Raw genomic sequence first — 20,109 nt, 5'->3', positions numbered from 1 at the left:
ACTACATGAGGCCCTCAGGATTTAGCTATTTGACATATAGCTTCTATTTGACATATATGTCTATTTGACATATAGCTTCTATTTGACATATAGCTTTATATTTTCCATTTCTGTTCTCTATAATACAGCCTGGGAAACTGAGAGAGAGAAACTGAAATGTACATATATCATTGCTCAGTCTAATATATTGGGCTCAGCACGTAGCCTCATTCAAGAGGAAAAGAAGGATTACAGAAGTAGCACCTACCCTGAAGATATCATCTTCAGAGGCAGCGGAAACAGCTTCTTTCATGGCCTTGTCTAGCTCCTCTTCAGCTGTCAGGTCTCCGGAGATCGCCCGTCGGATCTCTGGCCCAATGTCATGCAATGTGCGCAACCCGGCCTGGAAAACAGTACCATGTAACACTCTGCTTCCATGTAATGAGGTAAGCAATAAAAACAGTATCACTTTACCCTGGACATCATCTGTTGCCCAGCACTTTATCAACATTGATTCATTTAACCTCACCACTGCCCTGTGAGGTCAGCCCATTCCCCTTTTAGAGGTGGCGAGACCAACTCACAATGAGGGTAAGTTGCTAAAGGCTGCATAGCAAATTTCTGGTGGAATTAGCAATAGGACCGAAGACTCTTCATTACCAGGTGCTTGTTTTAACAACTACTGCACATGTGCATAAACATACAAGCCTAAATGAGCAAGTGTGGGTGCTTTAGAGTTTGGCTCCTAAATCCGTATTTGGGCACACAAATAAAAGAGCTGAGCACCTACAGTTCCAGTGAGGTCAACGGGAGCTCTGCACCTTTGATAATCAGGCCAATTTTATTCAGGTACTTAAATATGGAGTGTAGAGCTGAATTTTTGGCACCCAGATTTGGAAATTTTAACCAGAAACTATACCCAGCATTTACCAGACCTTATTAACTGGAATGTGTCTCAATTAGTGTTGTTCTAGGAAACAGTACAGCTGTCCTATGCTGATGCTGTGTACATATCAGTCTATTTCTCACATGGCACATTATTTGCTTGGAGTCCAGTGTTATCTCTCTCTCTTACTGTAACAGTTTCAGAAGTGTCTAGAGCTGGGGATTGCTCTGAGTTCTGCAGCTGTAATCAACGCAAAATTCTTTTTTCAGAAATGCAATGGAAGCCTCTGACACGCAATCTAGCAATCCACACGGCGAATCAGTGGCAGAACTGAGACTAGATCCCAGGACTCACAGTCCCATGCCCTATCCACTGGACTCTGATGCCTCTGGAATCCAGGCATCTGCCTTGGTTTTTTTTAACTGCCAGACACCTTCCCTGACCTAGCCATAATGACTCCCACCTCAGAGGGGTTTAGGATGAAACATGAGAACAATAATGATCTTACATTTATTTAGTACCAGTTATCCAAATGGAACCAGCAATCCAATTGGAAGGCACTTCCCAAACATTACCAATGGATTTATCAACTATGAACATAATTCACCCCAGCATCCCGCCAACATAAGGAAGGGTGCATGGCCTTTGATAGATGAACGTCTATATAGAGGGATTGATGTGGCAGCTCAAGGTGCCTCCAATGTTCCCTCTAATGAGAGGCCTGTCAGTTGCTCAGTACAGTTCCCAAAGTGCATGGCACTTGCTGGGAAGGCGGCATGGCCAAGTGTCCTTGACTGTAACAAGGTTAAGGAGGTCTACAAACGTATTAAACCTCCAGCTCTATGTCCTGGTTTCATTCCTGGGGCACCCAGACCCATGTCTGTGCATCACTCACCTGCAAGGAGAGAGCATTCCGCTGTGAGGGTTTGCCCACGAGGCCTTGTTCTTTACGTTTCTTGAATTTCCGGAAATACTCTTGGATCAGGAAAGTGGCATAAAACTTCCCGACTGTCACCTCATCGTCTGCATAGGGGATATTTCCAAAAGCAAACAAGCAGCTGATTGTACACAGTGAATTCACCAATACAAACTGCAAAGCTTTGCCATTTACAGAAGGAATACCAGGAACCAAAGAGAGGCAAAGGCATTAGTTTTCTGGGTAGAAGTACAGCAGGCTAGAGGGCGCATTTACTCCAGAGCCATAGCTGTTTGCAGAGGCTCTGTGGGGGTCAGAGATGGCTTACATCTACAGGCATAGGTTAGCTATACTGGGACAGAATGCCTATAACTGATGGGTACATTTACTATACAGACATGGCTCCTGACCATTTCAGTCGCTTGTACCAATTTCCCAGATAAAACCTCAGTGTATCTGCAACGTCCTGTTGTGAGTTAGTACCTGCTATAACCCAAAAGGGAACTTGGATTGCTTCAAACCAAGGGACAAATCCTGCAGTCCTTGCTCTCCCTTTACTCAGCCAAAACTCTCATTGACGGCAATGGGTCAAATCTTAACTCAATTTTTATTTAGGCAAAACCCACCTGGAGTCAATGGAAGCTTTGTGGGGCATAGACTTCCATGAGGACAAGGGCTGAGCAAAGATTTCAGGATCTGACCTTAAATACAGACGATCCCCAAAGTGCAATTCTGAGTGACAGCCTGAATGGGGAGTCAGCAATAATGCAGCGCTGCTGTGGGAAGGCTCACCAGCCCAGCATGAAGCCTCATTATTAAGGTACAAGAGGGGAGACCAGATGCCCAGTGTCTGGAAACCACAAGTGTTAATCATGCTCCTGCCTAGAATGAGCTGTCAGGAGATGGATGGACAGAAGAGAGGGGGGTCATTGTTCTGATGCTGTGAGAGGGTCAGGAGTTGGGGGAGGATGGGCTAAGAGGAGGGGTCAACCGAGAGGGTAAAGAGGGATGGATAAAGGGGCTGTGGGAAAGAGAAAAGTGGGACAGAGGGTGAGAGCAAAGCGTGAGACAGAAAGAAGGTAGCAGAAAAGGAAGGGGAGGGGGACAGAAAGCATGCCTCAGATAAAATCCCGGTGCATACTCCCAAATATACCTCAATAACATACTGGGCCAGATGTGGATCTATGCCAATTTACACCAGCTGAGAATCTGGCCCACTGTGTCCATATGGATCTGACAGGAGTACAGGTTGAAAGCACAGACCTAAGAACCCAGGAGAAGAGGCCATAGCCTAGCTCAAGGTTGAAGGTTTATTTCTGACATGCTGATAAAAGTGATATTACTCTGCTCTCATATGCCCTGCCTACAGCTACTAAATGTTTATTGCTTCTTCTCTTCCTGGCAGCAAATAGTCACTGACAAGGCAAATAAATAGAACGCCCTGTACCAGGGATCACGTTAGAGTTATGCAATACTGATAAGCATCTAGCCCTCCGGAGAAAGGACATGGGAAATGCAAGGCAAAATCCTGTTGTCCCTGGCTCATTGAGAGTGTGTAGAGAACTGTATACATCACTCCATTTAGATCTGGTGTATGCGTCTGAGAATATTGTTTTCTCTCCCACCCTGACATCTCCACCTCCTCCCAAAAGTTGCCCATTGAGAGGGTCACACATTCATTGAAACAAGCATGATCAGCACTCAACCAGCTGTAGTGTCCAGTCTGACAGATACCATCGTGTAGAGGAAAGCATGCCTCCCATATCCCACCCAGGACCACAAAAGTGACAGGATTATGGAAAGACAAACAGCAGGTAGAGAAAGGGGTGACAAGACAGACAGACAAGGAAAGGCTAGTTTGCTCACCGCCTGCCGGGGGCACAACCTGATCCAGCAGCTTCATGCTGGTGCGCTTCCAGATTTTCTTAATGATTGCTCGCAGCTCCTCATTGGCTTGCTCCAGGTTACCTGCCAGGGGAATCAGTGAACAGAGGAATTAAGCCAGCTCCAGCAGAGGAGAAAAATTCACACCTATACTTCGGCATCCCAAAAGGAAAAGAGTGGCTCAAAAGTCTGTCGAGAACGCTTCAAGAGCAGCAGAGGGCAATTGGTTGTGGGCAATGGGATTGTCTGACCATGGCTTACTCCCTCATGCTCACAGCAGACAGTCCATTCCTAAACGTGTAGAGACTCAGGAGCTGCTCACACCTCCCTGTGGAGAGATGGAAAGGTGGGAATGCACATTCTGATTCTGGGTGTGGTTGGACATCTGCTCTGGATGAGCATTGCCTGGGGCAGCCTGGCTGAAGGAGACAGAAAACTGTAGCACCATTTTATGCTATAAATGACCACATGCGTGATCAGATACAGCACTTCCCGCCTTTCTGGAGGTCCAGTGAAGGCAGAGCAGTGACAGGAGAGGGCCTGTGGAGGGGAACTACTTCCGAAGGAAGAACCATCTTGTAGTAACAGCCCAGCTGGGAGTCAGGAGACCTGGATTCTACTACTAGGTCTTCCCGCCTCTGTGCCACAATTTCCCCATCTGCAAAGCATACGTACTACCACCTCACAGGGAAGTTGAGAGTCTGAAGTTGGTGGTGGTGTGTGAAGTGCTACGGGGAAGGCACTAGAGACATGCAAAGCATTCTGACAAACTAACACAAAGGCTATTTTAAAGGTATTCTTGCTTATTTTATGAGGAAGGGCTTTGAGAGCTTAATAGGCTCCACCTGCGAGGTGTATATAAGCATGGTACAAAAATATTTGAGGGGACCATACCCGAGACTAGGATATTGCATATTACATCCAAGGAACTCTAACCCCTTAACAGACATTACTGAATCAAGCAACACAACACCTCTGGAACTGAGTAAGTATTAGTATCTCCATTGTCTGTGATCCCCTTCCAACTGCCTCTCTCTTCCCTGCTGCCCACCTTACAGCCCCTTTGGTTTATTTTTCTGACTCTCATGTACACCCCTTCTTCCATGCAGTCCTTTATGCATGGAATTTCCTTCCTTCTCCTGTTGGATCCCACTACCACCCTCTTCTCCCCAAGTGCACTTGCCTCATGGAGTCTATCATTGTTACCCTAAGTGAACTCCCAGGCCCTTACAACCAAATCAATATTGCCTTCTGCATAGAGTGACCAGATAGCAACTGTGAAAAAACAGGACAGGGGGAGGGGGGGAGTAATAGGCCCCTATATAAGAAAAAGTCTCCAAAAACGAGACTGTCCCTTTAAAAACAGGACATCTGGTCACCCTACTTCTGAACCCCTTTCAGGTTCCACTCCATCTGGTGCTTTCCATGCCCCTAATGTTCTGTCAGACTAATGAGGGGCCCAGTTTTGTACGCCCCCTGTGGACTTACAGTAGGAGTCCCCTCCACCTCCTGGCACAGTGAGCTAAGACTGGAAGCTCCTTTGGGAACTCCATCCTCCCCAATGTTCTGCACAGCACTGTGCACACCAGCGGTTCTTAATGAATGATAACGTTAAGTGACTTGCTCAGGATTACCCAGCAAGTCAGTGTCAAAGTCAGGAATTAGAACTCATGCATTCCGATTCCCAGTCTCCTGCTTTAACCATGAAGATCACACTTACATGGTTTGAAGCTAAGGCCACGTCTACACCACAAAGTTTGGTCGACGCAAGTTACATCGGCATAAAACTACCGCAGTTAGTATATTCCTTGTGCACGTATATGTACTTGCCTCCTTGCGTCAGCGCTGTGCATACTCACCAGCAGTGCTTGTATCGATGCACAGTGTGGTGCACCATGGATAGGTATCCCAGTGTGCAACTTGCCACTATCCAGCACCCACTGTCTTTTGGGAAGTTTTGGCAATGCATGGTGGCACCAAAACGAGTTGCCCAGGGGTGACTGGGAGCAAGAGGTCAACTTTCCAGTTTTCAACTGTCTCCATCCCATATTGTCATCTATAGCCCATATTTTTCACACTTTTAAAAAAATCCCACGAACCCACACTGCCATCCTCGTTCTCCACCATCTCTGACAGACGCACGGAGCCTGCACAGCTTTACACTATTGTCATAAGCGTTGCACGCACAGGACGCACGATCCTCTGGTAATTGTAGGGCGTAAGAAGACCCAAATCAGCGGGAAACATGATGATTTCATGGAGGACAGACTGCTCCAATGGAAGGATGTTGGTGGCATTCACGAAACATCTGCAGACAGTGGAGTGCCACTTCTGGGCCCGAGAAACGAGCATCGACTGATGGGATCGCATTGTAACGCAATAGTAGGACTATGAGCAGCAGCTGCAGAACTTTCAGACGCTCAAGGCCACATTCCTGGATCTGCATGCTGAGCTTGCCCCAAACCTCCAGTGCAGGGGTGCCAGAATGAGAACTGCATGGACAGCAGAGAAGTGAGTGGTGCTTGCACTGTGGAAACGTCAGTGGGAAACAATTTTGGCACTGGAAAATCCACTGTGGGGGCAACTGTTGTACAACTGTGCAGGGCCATCAATCGTCTCCTGCTATGCAGAACTTTGACTCTCAGCAATGTGCAGGCCACAGTGGATGGATCTGCAGCAATGGGATACCCAAATTGTGATGAAGCAATAAATGGCACAAATATCTCTATTTTGGCCCCATCACACCTTGCCACAGAGTGCGTCAACGGAAAGGGCAACTTTTCTATGGTTATGCAAGTGTTGGTGGCTCACTGGGGACACTTCACTGATATCAGCGTTGGCTGGTCAGGTTAGGTGCATGATGCTCACATCTTTAAGTAAACACAGGACTGTTCAGAGAGCTGCAAGCAGGGACTTTCTTTCCTGAACAGAGGATTACCACTGGGGATGATAAGATGGTAAGAGTGGTCCTGGAGGACCTAGCCTACCCCTTGCTCCCAAAGCCGTATACCGGCCACCTCAACAGCATGAAGGAAAGATTCAACTACCGGCTCAGCAGATACAGAATGACAGTTGAATGTGCTTTTGGTAGAGTGAAGGGAGACTGGCGTAGTTTACTGACAAGACAGGAGCTCAGTGAAAAAAAATGATTATAGCCGCCCGCTGGGTCCACATAATGTCTGTGAGGCAAAGGGCAAAAAGCTGCCGCTAGGGTGGGTGGCAGAGGTGGATTGGCTCTCTGCTGAGTTTGAACAGCCAGACATAAGGGCTATTAGAAAAGCTCAACGTGGAGCTATCCAGCTCAGGGAGGCTTTGAAAGAGCACTTTTACAGCAAGCCGCAGTAGTGTGCTGTGGTGGTCTGTGCACTGCCTGGCCCTGAAGTTTTGGGGCCTGCTAGGAGTTATGTGAGGTTGGGGTACATCTATGAATATAACACTGACAATGCACCTATTCATTTTGTGTTGCTTGTGGTACATTGATAATTATTACACCATGCTTGTCACTGGATCTCTGAGTTGTGTCACACTGTACAATAACAAGTAAGAGGAGGTTACTCACCTGTGGAGTAACTGATGTTCTTCAAGATGAGTGTTCCTGTGGGTGCTCCACTCCAGGTGTTGGTGCGCCCCTGCACCTTCACTTGGAGATTTTTACAGTAGTACTCGCATGGGCCGTGCACATGCGGTGCCTCCCTCATGCGCCAAATGTGCCTCAATAACGCACGCGTGGCCCAGGCTCCTCAGTTCCTTCTCTACAAGGGAGACTGCTCCAAACTCCGAAGTAGAGGGGAGGAGGGTGGGTAGTGGAGCACCCACAGGGACACTCATCTCAAAGAACGTCAGTTAATGCAGAGGTGAGTAACCTCCTCTTCTTCGAGAGATGTCCCTGTGGTGCTCCACTCCAGGAGACTGAAAAGCAGCATCTCTTAAGGAGGTAGGGACTTCAGATCTGGTGAGAAAGCTGTAGACAGCACAGCTCAGCCCATTCAAATGTTGGTCAGGGGTCTCAGAGTAAGAGCATAATGTTTAGCAAAGGTATGCTATGAAGCCCAGGTGGCAGCTTTGCAAATATCTGTGAGGGGAATGTTACATATGCCACAGACATTGACACAGATCTGGTGGAGTGTGCTCTAACAGAAGTTGGAAGATTCATCTTCTTTAGTTGGTAGCATAGGTGGATGCAGTCTGCTATCCAACTGGATATTCTCTGGGTAGAGATGGATTTGCCTCTGAATCATTCTGCGATGGAAATGAAAAGTTTAGGGGAAGCCCTAAAGGGCTTAGTCCTATCCAAATAAAAGGACTATGCTCTGCACACATTGAGTGTTTGCATTGCTGATTTGAAAGTGTTCACATGTGGTTTAGGAAAGAAGGTTGGTAGATGGATAGGTTCATTGAGGTGGAAGGAGGAATGCACCTTCGGGAGAAATTTAGGATGTGTTTGGAGTGTGACTTTGTCTTTAAAAAATATAGTGTACAGTGGGTCAGCCATAAGCGCTCCAAGTTCTCCTACACATCTGGCAGATGTAATGGCAACTAAAAATGCAATTTTCATGGATAGATGTATAGGAGAGAGCATGTTGCAAGTGGCTCAAATGGATGGTGCATCAAGCATGTGAGGACCAAGTGTAGGTCCCAGGGTTGAGTGCGTGGTCTAATGTGTGGGTATAGGGTCTGGAGGCCCTTGAGGAACCACTTTGTGATGGGAGGAGGGGCGAAGATAGAAGTGTCTCCAGTCTTATTGTGAAACGCCATAATTGCTGCTCGATGTACCTTTATGGAGCTAAAGGAGAGCCCAGATAGTTTAAGTTCTAAAAGATAGTCTAGTATTAGTCTAGTAAAAGAGGGGCGGAAGTGGGAGTGGTGTACTTGGGGGAGCACCAGGGAATGAACCTAGTCCACTTATGGAGATAGGTGGTACGTGTGCATTGCGTTCTGCTATGTAACAGTACGGTTTGTACCTGTTCAGAGCAATCTAGTTCCTCATTAGAGAACCATTGATTAAGCCATGCTTTCAGGTGCAGCATCATTACGCTGGGGTGGTGTAGTTGGCCCCTGGGTTGTGATAATAGGTTTGGAATGGGGGGGAAGTGGAATCAGCGGGCAAACTGATATCCTTGTTAAAAATGAGTACCATGCCTGTCTGGGGCTATTAGTATGACTCTAGCCCTCTCCGCTTGCATTTTTCTGTAGGTGCACTGTTGCCACCACAAGAATCATGGAAAAGACGTGGGGTGCTGCTGAAAGGCCAAAGGGTAGAACCCTGTATTGATAGTGATTTGAGCCCATAACAAATCTGAGAAAATGCCTGTGAATGGGGTGTACAGTTACATAAAAATAAGCATCCTGCAGGTCGAGGGCTGAAAACCAATCTCCCTGCTCCAGTGCTGGAATTATGGCTGTGAAGGAAACTATTCTGAATTTTTGCTTTCTGACGAACTTGTTGAGTCACCTGAGGTCAAGGATGGGTTGCCATCTCCCACTTTTCTGTCAAAAAGTAGTGGGAATAAAAACCCTTTCCCTTGTGCTGATCGGGCACCATCTCCACTGCTCCTGTTTGTAGAAGATGTTGCACCTCTTCTTGGAGAGGGGTCCCTGAAGAGGTACGGAGTGGTGGGGGTGTGAGAGGGTATGAACAGGAAGGGGATGGAATAACCCAATTGGATGACCTCTAGGGCCCATCTGTCCATAGCAATGGCTCCCCAGTTGTGGGAGAATGGGAGTAAACAGTGACCAAAAGATTGGCTGAGAAGTATAAGGGCTGGAGTGGGTGAGAGAACTTCTATACCCTTGACCAAGACTTCAGATCTGCTTATTAGATGGAGGGGGTTGCAATGGTGCCGATGTTGTGGGGCGTCGTCGTTGATGCCTGGGTCTCTGGCGGTGTTGCTCCTGGTGGTCGTATGGCCTCCGTTGTTGTGTGTTGGTCGGGTATCGTGTGTGTTTGGTAAGGCTGATACCTGTATTGTCGTCTTCTAGTTTCTGGTGTATGGATGTCTAGGGATCTAAGCATCGCTCTGGAATCCTTCATGGTGTGCAGCACCTCATTGGTTTTTGCTGCAAATAACTTCTCACCATCGAAGAGAAGATCCTCCATGGTGTTTTGAATCTCGCGTGGGAAAGAAGAGGTAAACCATGAAGCCTGACACATCATTACGGCCATCACAGTGGACCTGGCAGCTGTGTCCGCAGCATCGAGGGCAGCTTGCAATGCCATGCGGGAAATAATCTGCACTTCAGAGATTATTGCTTTAAATTGTTGTCTCTTGTCCTCTGGGACATCATTAAGTCCATGAGTTTCCTGTAATTTCTGTGATCATATTTGGCCAGTAGGGCCACGTAATTTGCCACTCTAAATTGTAGCGTGGATGATGCATAAACTTTGTGGCCGAGTAGGTCCATTCTTTTTCTGTCCTTGTCAGAGGGAGTGGACTGGAAACGCTGCTGTTTGTTCTTTTGGTTGGCTTATTCTACTACTGGTGAATTTGGTGCTGGGTGTGTGGAAAGGAATTCTGAGCCCCTGGAGCAGACATAGTATTTCCAGTCTGCCCTTTTGCAGGTAGGGGGTATGGTGGTTGGGGTTCGCCAGATATTCTTGGCAGGATCCATAATGGCTCCATTAATAGGTAGGGTGATCTTGGAGGAGGTTGAAGGTTGTAATATGTCGGTCAGCTCATGCTGAGTCTCTGACACCTCCGCCAGAGTGATCTTGAGCTCACTGGCCACTCTTTTGAAGAGGTCCTGACAATGAGTAAAATCATCCGCTGTTGTTGGGGATAGGGCCATAATAGCCTCTTCCGGTGAGTTGGATGAATTATTATTATTTGGGGAAGGTTCAGGTGCCTCCTCATCTGCATGCACTGTTGCAGGTTGCTCCTGTCCATCCGTCACAGAACTGTGGACGGGTACAGGAGGAGATCTAATGTCGCCTCTACGTGGGCTGTACCGGCTACTGTGGTGCCTGCTGTAGGGCCTCCATGGGTTCCAATAATGCCATTGTTAAGGGAAGGCCATGGGTGTTCCCATCCACGGGTGTCCATACCAGGGTGGTAAGTCCCTGGATTATGAGGACCTTGGTCTCCTTGGTTCCATGCTAGTAGGAGTGAGAAAGGGGGAGGAATGGTATGGTGAAAAAACTCTCTCCACTTCGTCATCCTCATCACTAGAAAAATGAGAGGGAATAGCGGATAGCTGTCGGAGCTGTGCCGACGGTCCCGGTGAGAGATCAGTACCAGGTAATGGAGAACGTGGAATTGGCGAGGTTAGCAAATTGCTGGAATGATAAATTGTGGTGCCAAGGTAGAAGAAGCCGGAATATATTGCGCTGGGTGTGGCAGGGGTGCCATAGGGTCGGCCGGTGCCAATTGGTGTGGCGCCGTATGCGTAGTCATAGGTGGTTGAGATGTCGGTGGCGGGACAGCAACCATCCTTGTGTGTGGCACAGGCAGGCTCAGCTGAGTAGGCACCAACTTCTTTGTGGTGTTGTGCGGTGCCGTATTAGAAGAGGCAATAAAACACAGAGTTACCGTTGTCAGTATAGTCACAATGGAAAGTGAAAATTATGATCCAGAACTGCCTTCCCTGGCTCCCCTAAAGATTTAAACAAGACCTGCTTACTGCCACTTCTGCTTCGTAGTGCTTGTGCACCGCGCCACTCATAGCACCAGTCACGCGGAGAGTGGCCTACCCGGGTGACAGAAGTGAAGAGGGAATTGCTCGGCTGCATGAAACTATAAGTATAGGGCAATGGCACTGAACACTGGCACCACTGTCCACAGGCAACAGTGATTTTAGCTGATATCGCCCTCCTGAGGGTAACAAGGGCACAGAGAGCACAGCTGTTGCTGGCATCCTGAAGCCGCTTGGGCCCGTATGCTGCTAGCCTATGTACTGCAGTGGTGCCAGCCTAAGTTATCGCTGACTGGTGTGGGAAAGCGTCCTACGGCAGAGGAAGAAATAAGGCTGCCATCCCTAGAAACCTTTGGCAGGGGATTGCAGATACTGCCAGGAAAGTTCCATCGAAATCTCTCAGGAGGATTGTCAAGGGACATCTCCGACAGCTAGGGAGGCCAGTACTGGGTGGTGTTTATATGGCCAGACCAGCTCCATGCCATGGTTGGGTTCCCCTACATAAGGAATCTCCTCAGCTGTCCTTTATGGCAGCTCACCTTCTGCCCTGCAGTGCAAAGGTGACAGAGCGGGGGCTGAGGGTCTAGCCCTTTGGACTGGCCAGTGATTGTTCCTTGGTAGTATCTTTTCTCCATCCTAGAGTGGTCAGTGATTTCAGGCTGCTACCCCAGAGCCTATTTGCTGCCCTCTGAAGGTGCAGATTTACAGCTTTGGCACATATGCCACCTTTTCCCCTCTTTTCCTGACCGTTATCTGAGCATTCACTAGAGCTGCAGCTTTAGCTGCAAGATCATCTAAGAGGGAATTTTAGGAAAATGACTAATAATCAGGAATGATACTACAAAGGTACCAGTTGCCTGGGTGACACTTAGCTAGAAACATTGTACTGTCCCTCCTGGGTGTTATTCCTTTCTACACATTTATTTGCTTCCCGTACCACACACTCAGAGTGAATAGCTGGAATCGTTTTATGCATGTGATCTCCATATGTCATTTTCAGACCCAGTAAATTTCAGCATAGGTGTCATCCATCTACGCTCCCAGTCATCACATGCAGTCACATGCATGAAATAAAACCACATGCGTCATACACATTCTTTGAGATTAGGAGGCGCAGCCTGAGTGGGTTACCTTCAGTTTTGATCCTCAGTGCTGTTCTGACCAATGCAAAGAGGGTGGCATTAAACATGACAGTCCCATCACTGTTCAGTGGCATATTCATAGAGACTAGGCGCTATGGGGTAGGGAAAAGAAACAGAACAATCATGCAGTCAGCACACACTACTCAACAAAACGTTTTTTCTCATGCCCTCACACCACTCTCCAGACTTATCACCCCTCCCACCAATGCAGATGCAGTCCATGTGCTTGGTTACACAGATAGGAAAGGATGCTTCATACCATCATAACAGTAGAATGTGTTTGCCCAGAGGCAGATACTACAGTACCTCAATGTGGATAACCCTTTCTAGGCTGGGACATAATTTATCTCTCCACTTTCCCCAGTAGCAAGTGGGCATGTACCCACAATGCATCTACACAAACTGGTATTTATTACAGTAGAAGTAACATTTTACATTTACATGGCATCTTTAATTCCGAATGATTGTGAAGTGCTTTGCAATCTGTAAGGAATCACTTTGCCCACCACTGAAATGTAGCTACCTCTGGTGCAGCGCTGTTTAACAGATCACAGAAACTCCACCACCTTTTAGGACATGGAGTTAATACCATATCCTACTGCAACTGCATGGAGAATTTTAATGATGCAGACTATAGCTGTCTAAATCAGAATGTGGATGATAAACAGGAATTAACATCCTTCCCCTTGTGCCAGGTGATCTATAATGACATAAGAGCCTTGATTTTACATTTTATCCTAAAGATGGCACTTTCACTAACACTTTGCCCCCAACACCTCCACACTGGGCATGGTTCAGTGCTGACTTGGGAGGGAAAAATGCCAGCTGCTGACTCCCCAGCTCCACTTTCTGCAGTTCCTGGGTTTCACTGATTCAACCAGACCCTGCTTAGTATGCAAGATCTGGCAAAATAACAGGCTGAAGTGGTCAGGTTGCAGCCACAAACAGTAATGTATTTCTTCCCAAAGCCTTGTTATATTCTAAGACTGATAATAACCAGCTATAAGAGGAACATGTAAACTTTATAAGGCTCTGGAGAAGGACAAATCTGTCCATAGAGGAGAAAGGAAACACAAAGGCTAGAAACAGATCCTTCACAAGGGAAAATCCTTTCTGATGACTGGAAGCTTTTAACTAAGGAGCTGAGGAGAAAATTTTCACACACAGACTCTCCTCCCTTCCCCCCCTTCTCTTATTTCAATATGTGGGTAATACTGCTGTTTAGTCTGCAGAAATTATTTAAGGAATGATAACTCATCCCAGGTGCATTAGGTACAAAGAAAAATCTAAAAGCTATTTCCCCTCTCCTGTTATTTCTGTCTACCTTTCAGAGACCATATCTATCTTATCTATTTATCTGTCTCTACTGCATGCATACATCATTGATATTTGAGGGCTACAGTTATCCAAGAGCCTTATTAGTCACATAGTGGCTTGATATGGCTAATGGATTCCCACCAGGGCACTGAGTGCAACTAGAAACTGCCTGCCGTCTCTCAACAGAAGAGCCCTGGGGAAGGTTACTCCCATCTGAAATAGGCCAGGGGATAGAATTACAGGTTAGGAGTAAACACATACTATTCCTGTCTTCCCCATTAGGGGGCAGCAGACCTCCTCAGATGGGTCTTTATAGCCTACATGACTCTGTTTCCCCAGCTAATATGTCTATAGCATCTACCACTATGTATACCTGATAATTCCTGTGCCAGGGAGTCTGCAAACTCTAGCAAGGAATCCATAATATAGGCTAACAAATGGCCTGACTAGATGCTAATAAAGCAGCAAGCAGTGTTTACCAGATAATTCCCCAGAACCTACGCTCTAGATTATCAGTAAATGAAGCTGTAATTTGTTACATCTGTGCTTCCTCTGAGATGTTCTTCCCTCCTCCAACCTCCCCCCAACTGCACTGTCTTACTTTGCAAGCTACTCGATGAGGACAGAGCTTCCCAAAGCCCAGCGGAGGCTGAATCCGCCGGAGCAGCGTCACGACGTCCAGGTGTTTGATCCGTCCCCTGGGGAAGAAATACAATATCAGTGATATAAGGGCCTGCCGAATCCATCTGGAGAGGGCCTGAGAGCAGATGCTGTTAGAAACATATATGAGATTGCCAGAACCACTGTGTGTTAACGTGACATAGCAGGTGGCTTTATAAGGCGTCTCTCATACTAAGTGTATCTCTCCAGCCTCGCACAGCCATGAGTTAGCTCCTACTAGTTTGAATGTGTAAGAAAACACAACAATCATTATATACTTAGGCCAATATTTGCAAAATTGGCCATGGATTTCAGTGCCTCAGTTTCCGGGTGCCCAGCCTGATACTGTGGGCACCCAAAATATTGAATCATCCAAAATCAGTGGTCACCTTTGAAAACATTGGCCTTAGTAAATAGCATTGACGACAGGGCTGGCCTTGTGACCCAGGCAGCTGCACGAGGTTTCTCTTTTCCTGGTGCTCTGTCTCAGTCACAACCCCAATCCACCATCCTTCAATTCTTGTTTATACTCCTATCTGTCTCTGTGGCCAGTGGGCAATGCAAAGAATCCAGTCCCTTAATGCCTCCATGCAGCCATTTTGAAAGCTGCAATTTGGCTTTCCAAATTTTGTAAATGGGTCATCAAAAGTGAAAAACTCAAACGGGGAAGGGACAGGAGTTGCCACAACCAGAGCTGGAATCTCAGGCAGGCAGGGAGTGGCATGGACATATAGACAGGATTGAGAAACAGAGACCATTCACAGGTGGATCCTTACAGGTGATATTTGTCATATGGCTCCAGCAACATATGGCTAACCCTATTTACAAACAGTCCCGGGGCTTGTTTACACATAAGAATCTGGAATAAAGAAGGATGTGAATTTCAAATAGGTTAACTATTTCCGATTAACTTCATGTGTGGATGCTCTCTGGAAATAAGAGTGCCCTATTCAGAATTATCTTAAACCAAGTGGATTAAACTAATTCAGGAATAAAAGCGTCCACATATGGGGTTAGCCAGGGATAGTTCCTCAGGAACGGCTATTCTGAAATAACTCCCCATGTCACCATGCCTTGGATATGAGGGCCTGTTTTATTAGCAAATGGAATGTTTATTCCAGCACTGAGGTTCTCTCTTATCTTTAATGAAAATTGCTTTGGACAGTCACCAGGGATGGCCAAAAGGGACCTCTGCTTAAATGTCATTTCCAACAATGTGACACAGCCCCAAATGCTGCACAGCCAGAATTAGCTATGAATCCAATGAGTCTTGAACTCATGATCTCTTTGTCAGAGCCAAGTAATTTACACCCATGTTACATCACTTTACACTGTCAGAGTGGCTTAAAGAGGTCTAGTGTAAATGAGCATCAGGCCCAAGAGTGTTTCAGACTTAGCCATATTGGTGCCTGTGGGTCAAATTCTCCTGTCAGTTGCTCTTGTGCAAACTTATTAACGTTAGTGGAGTTGCAGGGGTGGAACAGAGGGGAGAATTTGGCCCTCCACATGCAATGCATATATGCAGTGATGCAGGCTGCGGCTGGCATGTGGATGACACATGGAAACACAAAGAATGAATGCTGCAGCTTTGGTGTGAGCCAAATATGGGATGCAGAGCAGAAGGCATAAAAGTAACAGAGTCCAGCTCTTATAAGGGCTAAAAGACCTGTTTCTATGGCTACCCAAGAAGGGTCAGACTGGCCAGGTCACAGGCTGGGACTCAGTACTACAGCATGTGATCCAGTGTACCAATCCACTCAACCAGCCGCCTCCTTAATGCATATCCCCCACTGGCCTGTTTATTAATATGATAAATGGCCTATATTTTTCCAAGCTGTGCACAATTTAAAATTATATGCAGCTGGAGAAAAAAGCAGACCATTTACTAGACTTTCTCCTGTTCACATATCCTGGAACAGGCTGCTTCTCCATCTGATTCACATGTGGAGAGATGGGGGCGGTTTCAGCTTCTGCTTCCCTTTTAGAGTTTTCACAGAGATTTACATACAGCTGGATTTGCTTCCTGCCATGAGAAGATGCCACCCCATTGCATTGGGTCTGGGATGCCAGACTTTTGAGAGAATAGAGACTGTGCACCAGAAGTTAGCATGTTCTAAAGTTCAGGCCAGGTCACTTACTTGGCTTCAGGGTCATACTCTGCCCAGATCCTTTTAAACTCATCAAGGTGATGTGGCCCCAGAATGGACCAGTCCCGTGTCAAGTAGTCAAAGTTATCCATAATAACAGCTACAAAAAGATTGATAATCTGCAAACAAAGACAGAGGTGATATAAAGGAGGAGGCATGGAACACCAGACTTTACTTGGCTTCCAGTTTGCATCCGAAGCCTGGCCCTGTGTGGTTTGACTGTCTCTCTTCTCATACGTGACACCATGTCAAGTGAGATAAGCAGAGGCTCTTGATTTAAATGGGAAGGTGTTGGAGGCAAGACATTCTCAGCAAGGGCCCCTCAAATCTTGCTCCCCACAACTGATTGATGAAGCCCATGTTTGCTGAGCTTTTGGGCATGCTGCAAGGCCTACGTATTTATACAGGCTTTTTCCTGGGAAGGGCCTGGGTTTTTTTTCCCTTGGGGGTAGAGTTGGAGTCATTTACTGGCATTGAGCCAAATGGTTTAAAAATATTGTAGACATTCTAGGAGGGTGTTTGGAGCTCTAATGGCCAGCTGCACAGTGTGTGCTGCAATACTGCGTAATACCAGGAGAACTGCACTGCCAGGACGGAGCAGATGCAAGTGGGATATGCCGTTTTCACAGTAATAGCAGCAGTGGATAAAAAACAGATGGAAGGTAGGAGGGAAGGTGGGAGTGAGGCACTGGCGGCCTCACTTCAGACCTCAGGCCACTAATTTGTTCTTCTGATGGGGGGTGTCCTTGTTTATGTTGTGACTGGCTGTTGAGCTTGGTCTAGAGAGAGGCTTCTGAGCATGAACTGTGGGGATCAATTATCACTGTCATGTGAGGCCATGGTGGACAACGTGTATCAGATTTTCCATGTATGAGATCACGTTTCTGCCACACAGTGTCAGTGCTCAGGGAAGTAAGGGGTTAGTGGGCAGTCACAGGCCAGTACCATTTGTGCTGCCAATGCTGACTCACCAAGAAGGCACAGAGCATGTAGAAGCTGATGAAATAAAAGATGGAAAAGTTGCTCCCACAGGAATGGTCGCCTTCAGTAGAGTTGGTTGGTTCTGACTCAGGATCGCACTTATTGTCTGGCAGACACGCAAGCATGATTTCCTGCCAGCCTTCACCAGTGGCACACCTGGGCATAAAGGGATACTTGAGAATGGGGAAGTGAAGTCAACAGTGACCACTTCAAAAGGGAAGCAGCAGTTAGCACATGAAGAGCCCTCTCCTGCTCCCATTGAAGTCATGGCCTACATACAATGGGTGATGGGACAGGTTTAACATGAACTGGCATGTTCCTCTCCTTCTAGCTTTGTTGCTATTGTCATGTTATCCATTACTGAAGCACCTGCTTTTGTATACCATGAATATGAGGCTGCCATTTTCTGACCAGATGCATGAGGAGATTTTTGTGGGGCTAGAAGGAGAGTGTACAGGGCTGGAAGGAGATCAGCATTTTGCTTCTCCCATTTGCGTTCCCTCATCCTTTTCTTCCCTGTCCTCTCCTGAGCGGCCCATTTCCACTGCCCTCACTCCCTGTAAACCTGCAGACAATGTAAGAGTGCTATACCCCTGCAAACTCTTTCCTTCAGTAGGTCCAGTCCTCAGCACTCTCTGCCCTGCCTGACACAGATAGCCAGAGCTGGGTTCCAAACACCAGTTAGGCGAGGGATGATGTGTCAAACTGAGCAAGAAACAGTGCCCTGATTGGTGTCTGGCATCCTATTCTGAATACATACTCCACAAGGGAGTGAGGGAAAGGGACAGACTGCCAAAGCAGCAATAAATAACCTGGACAGGTAGTGGAGGTTCTGGGGGGAGTCTTGTCAGGCCTTTGGATGCTGTATACTGGCTGAACCCTTAGTGGGAGAAAGATCTGGGGGTTCTAGTGGATGAAGTACCATATAAATATAGGCACAACAATAAACAAAAGGAAGATGTGTACATCGAAATAGCATATTTCAGGCTATCAGCTGATCAACAACTGGGTCAAGAAATTTCCCCCTGTGGCAGAGTATTTTCCATCGTGGGAATTTTAGGATTTTCTCTGAAACAGTGCCACTGTCAGAGACAGAATCCTAGACTGCATGGGCCACTGGTGAGTTCCAGGAAGGCAATTATGTTCTGTACATTTAAGAGAACCACTTGAACACTGTGTTAAAGGTTCCCCTTCCTGCTGCAGAAGGTCAGAGAGCCAAATGCTTTGGTTGGTTTAAAAGAATGGATGGTTTTGTGATCAATATCAACATCTGTGGTTCAGCTGGGGTGATCAGATTTGATGCTTCAGTGTGTAACTGGTCACCTCAGGGGGAAGGAAATAATTCCCCTCCCCCACAAGTAGCCCACTGAACAACTGGATATATGAATTTGTGGGGTGGGGGTGTTGCCTTACTCTGACACATCAAGTATTGGCCATTGCTGGCGGTAGGATATCAGGCCAGGTGGACCAATGGTCTTCCCTAAAATAGAAAATCCTAGGTTCTGGATTTGGGACACTGTATTTCTAGTCATCTCATGATCAAGATATGGTAAAAATGGAGAAGACATGTCCAGATGCACAAAGTCACCCTCACAGTCCAAAGCTCCGAGACACCCACCTGAAGAGTAGCAGCACTGCTTGAGGGAACGTCTGAAAGTTGTTGTTGCGGTTTATATGCGAGGTATCATTCAGAGCAATTTTACCAAACACCTAGCAAAAAGCAGAGGTCTTGTCAACTTAGCCTTGTAGCCCCCAAAACACTCTTAACAGCTGTAGTTCCTTGCATCTTAGTGATTGTAAGCACTCAAGCCTTCCCCCTTCTTACAAGATGTTTCCTGATGGTTTCCAAAATTTGCTACTGCTCCTCCTGTTTGTGCTATATCACTGAAAAAGCACCCCACAGAAACAAGAGGCACATTCTAATATACCATTAACTTAACTAACCATTCATTATTGCATGTGCCATGAATATGTGACATGGGGATCTCATTTCAATGTGCACTCAGACTGGATGTTTTCAGTGGAAAGAAAAATAATGAGAGGAGGGGCTGCAATTTTTCTTTCCTTCACTGGCTTTCCAGAGGCTCGGTCTGCACTAGGAGAAAAAGCATTGCAACAGAGCACTGTCTAGACTGCCTTGAGCTCCCAGTGTCTGTAAGATGCCTTGCATCTGCACACAACAGCTGTGCCCTAGTACAGTGTAGTGCCTCACATTTGGAATTTACCCCAAAGCTCTATAGCGACAGTGCTTGGTGCGAGGAGATAGGTGTTTCAGGAACCCCAGAATGCAATGGTGGAACCATGTCTGCCAGGTGTCCTGGGTGTGGTTGCTTCAAAACAATTTTGCCCCAAACCAGCACTGCTGCATGGACACTGGAACAGGGGCAAGAATAAAAAAAAAACTATGGCCTGAATCCTGCAGTCCTTACTTGGGGCAAAACTCCCATTGAAGTCAATGAGAAGTATGATTAAGGAGAGCACAAGGACACACAGGACTTGGTGCTTGACCCTGATCAAAAATGAAGGCAATGGGAATCTTTCCATTGATTTCAATGAGTTCAGGATCAG

General features: G+C 46.8%; 1 protein-coding gene across 1 annotated transcript in view; it reads right to left on the bottom strand.

The window, feature by feature from the left end:
* CACNA1C (calcium voltage-gated channel subunit alpha1 C) overlaps positions 1–20,109 on the bottom strand; it is a 636,517-nt gene that overhangs the window by 16,941 nt on the left and 599,467 nt on the right. Inside the window, exons 35-42 of the mRNA XM_044991489.1 lie at positions 19,160–19,251; positions 17,532–17,697; positions 16,552–16,679; positions 14,355–14,451; positions 12,426–12,528; positions 3,648–3,749; positions 1,761–1,888; positions 248–382 (exon numbers count right to left, since the gene is read on the bottom strand). Coding sequence (XP_044847424.1) covers positions 248–382; positions 1,761–1,888; positions 3,648–3,749; positions 12,426–12,528; positions 14,355–14,451; positions 16,552–16,679; positions 17,532–17,697; positions 19,160–19,251 — 951 coding nt within the window. The remainder of the gene's footprint in view (positions 1–247; positions 383–1,760; positions 1,889–3,647; positions 3,750–12,425; positions 12,529–14,354; positions 14,452–16,551; positions 16,680–17,531; positions 17,698–19,159; positions 19,252–20,109) is intronic.

Source organism: Mauremys mutica, chromosome 1 (genome assembly GCF_020497125.1).
Source record: "Mauremys mutica isolate MM-2020 ecotype Southern chromosome 1, ASM2049712v1, whole genome shotgun sequence".
In the NCBI taxonomy this organism is placed as follows: Eukaryota; Metazoa; Chordata; order Testudines; family Geoemydidae; genus Mauremys; species Mauremys mutica.
The sequence above is the reverse complement of the archived record's forward strand: the minus strand, read 5'-3'. Positions and strand labels throughout refer to the sequence as shown.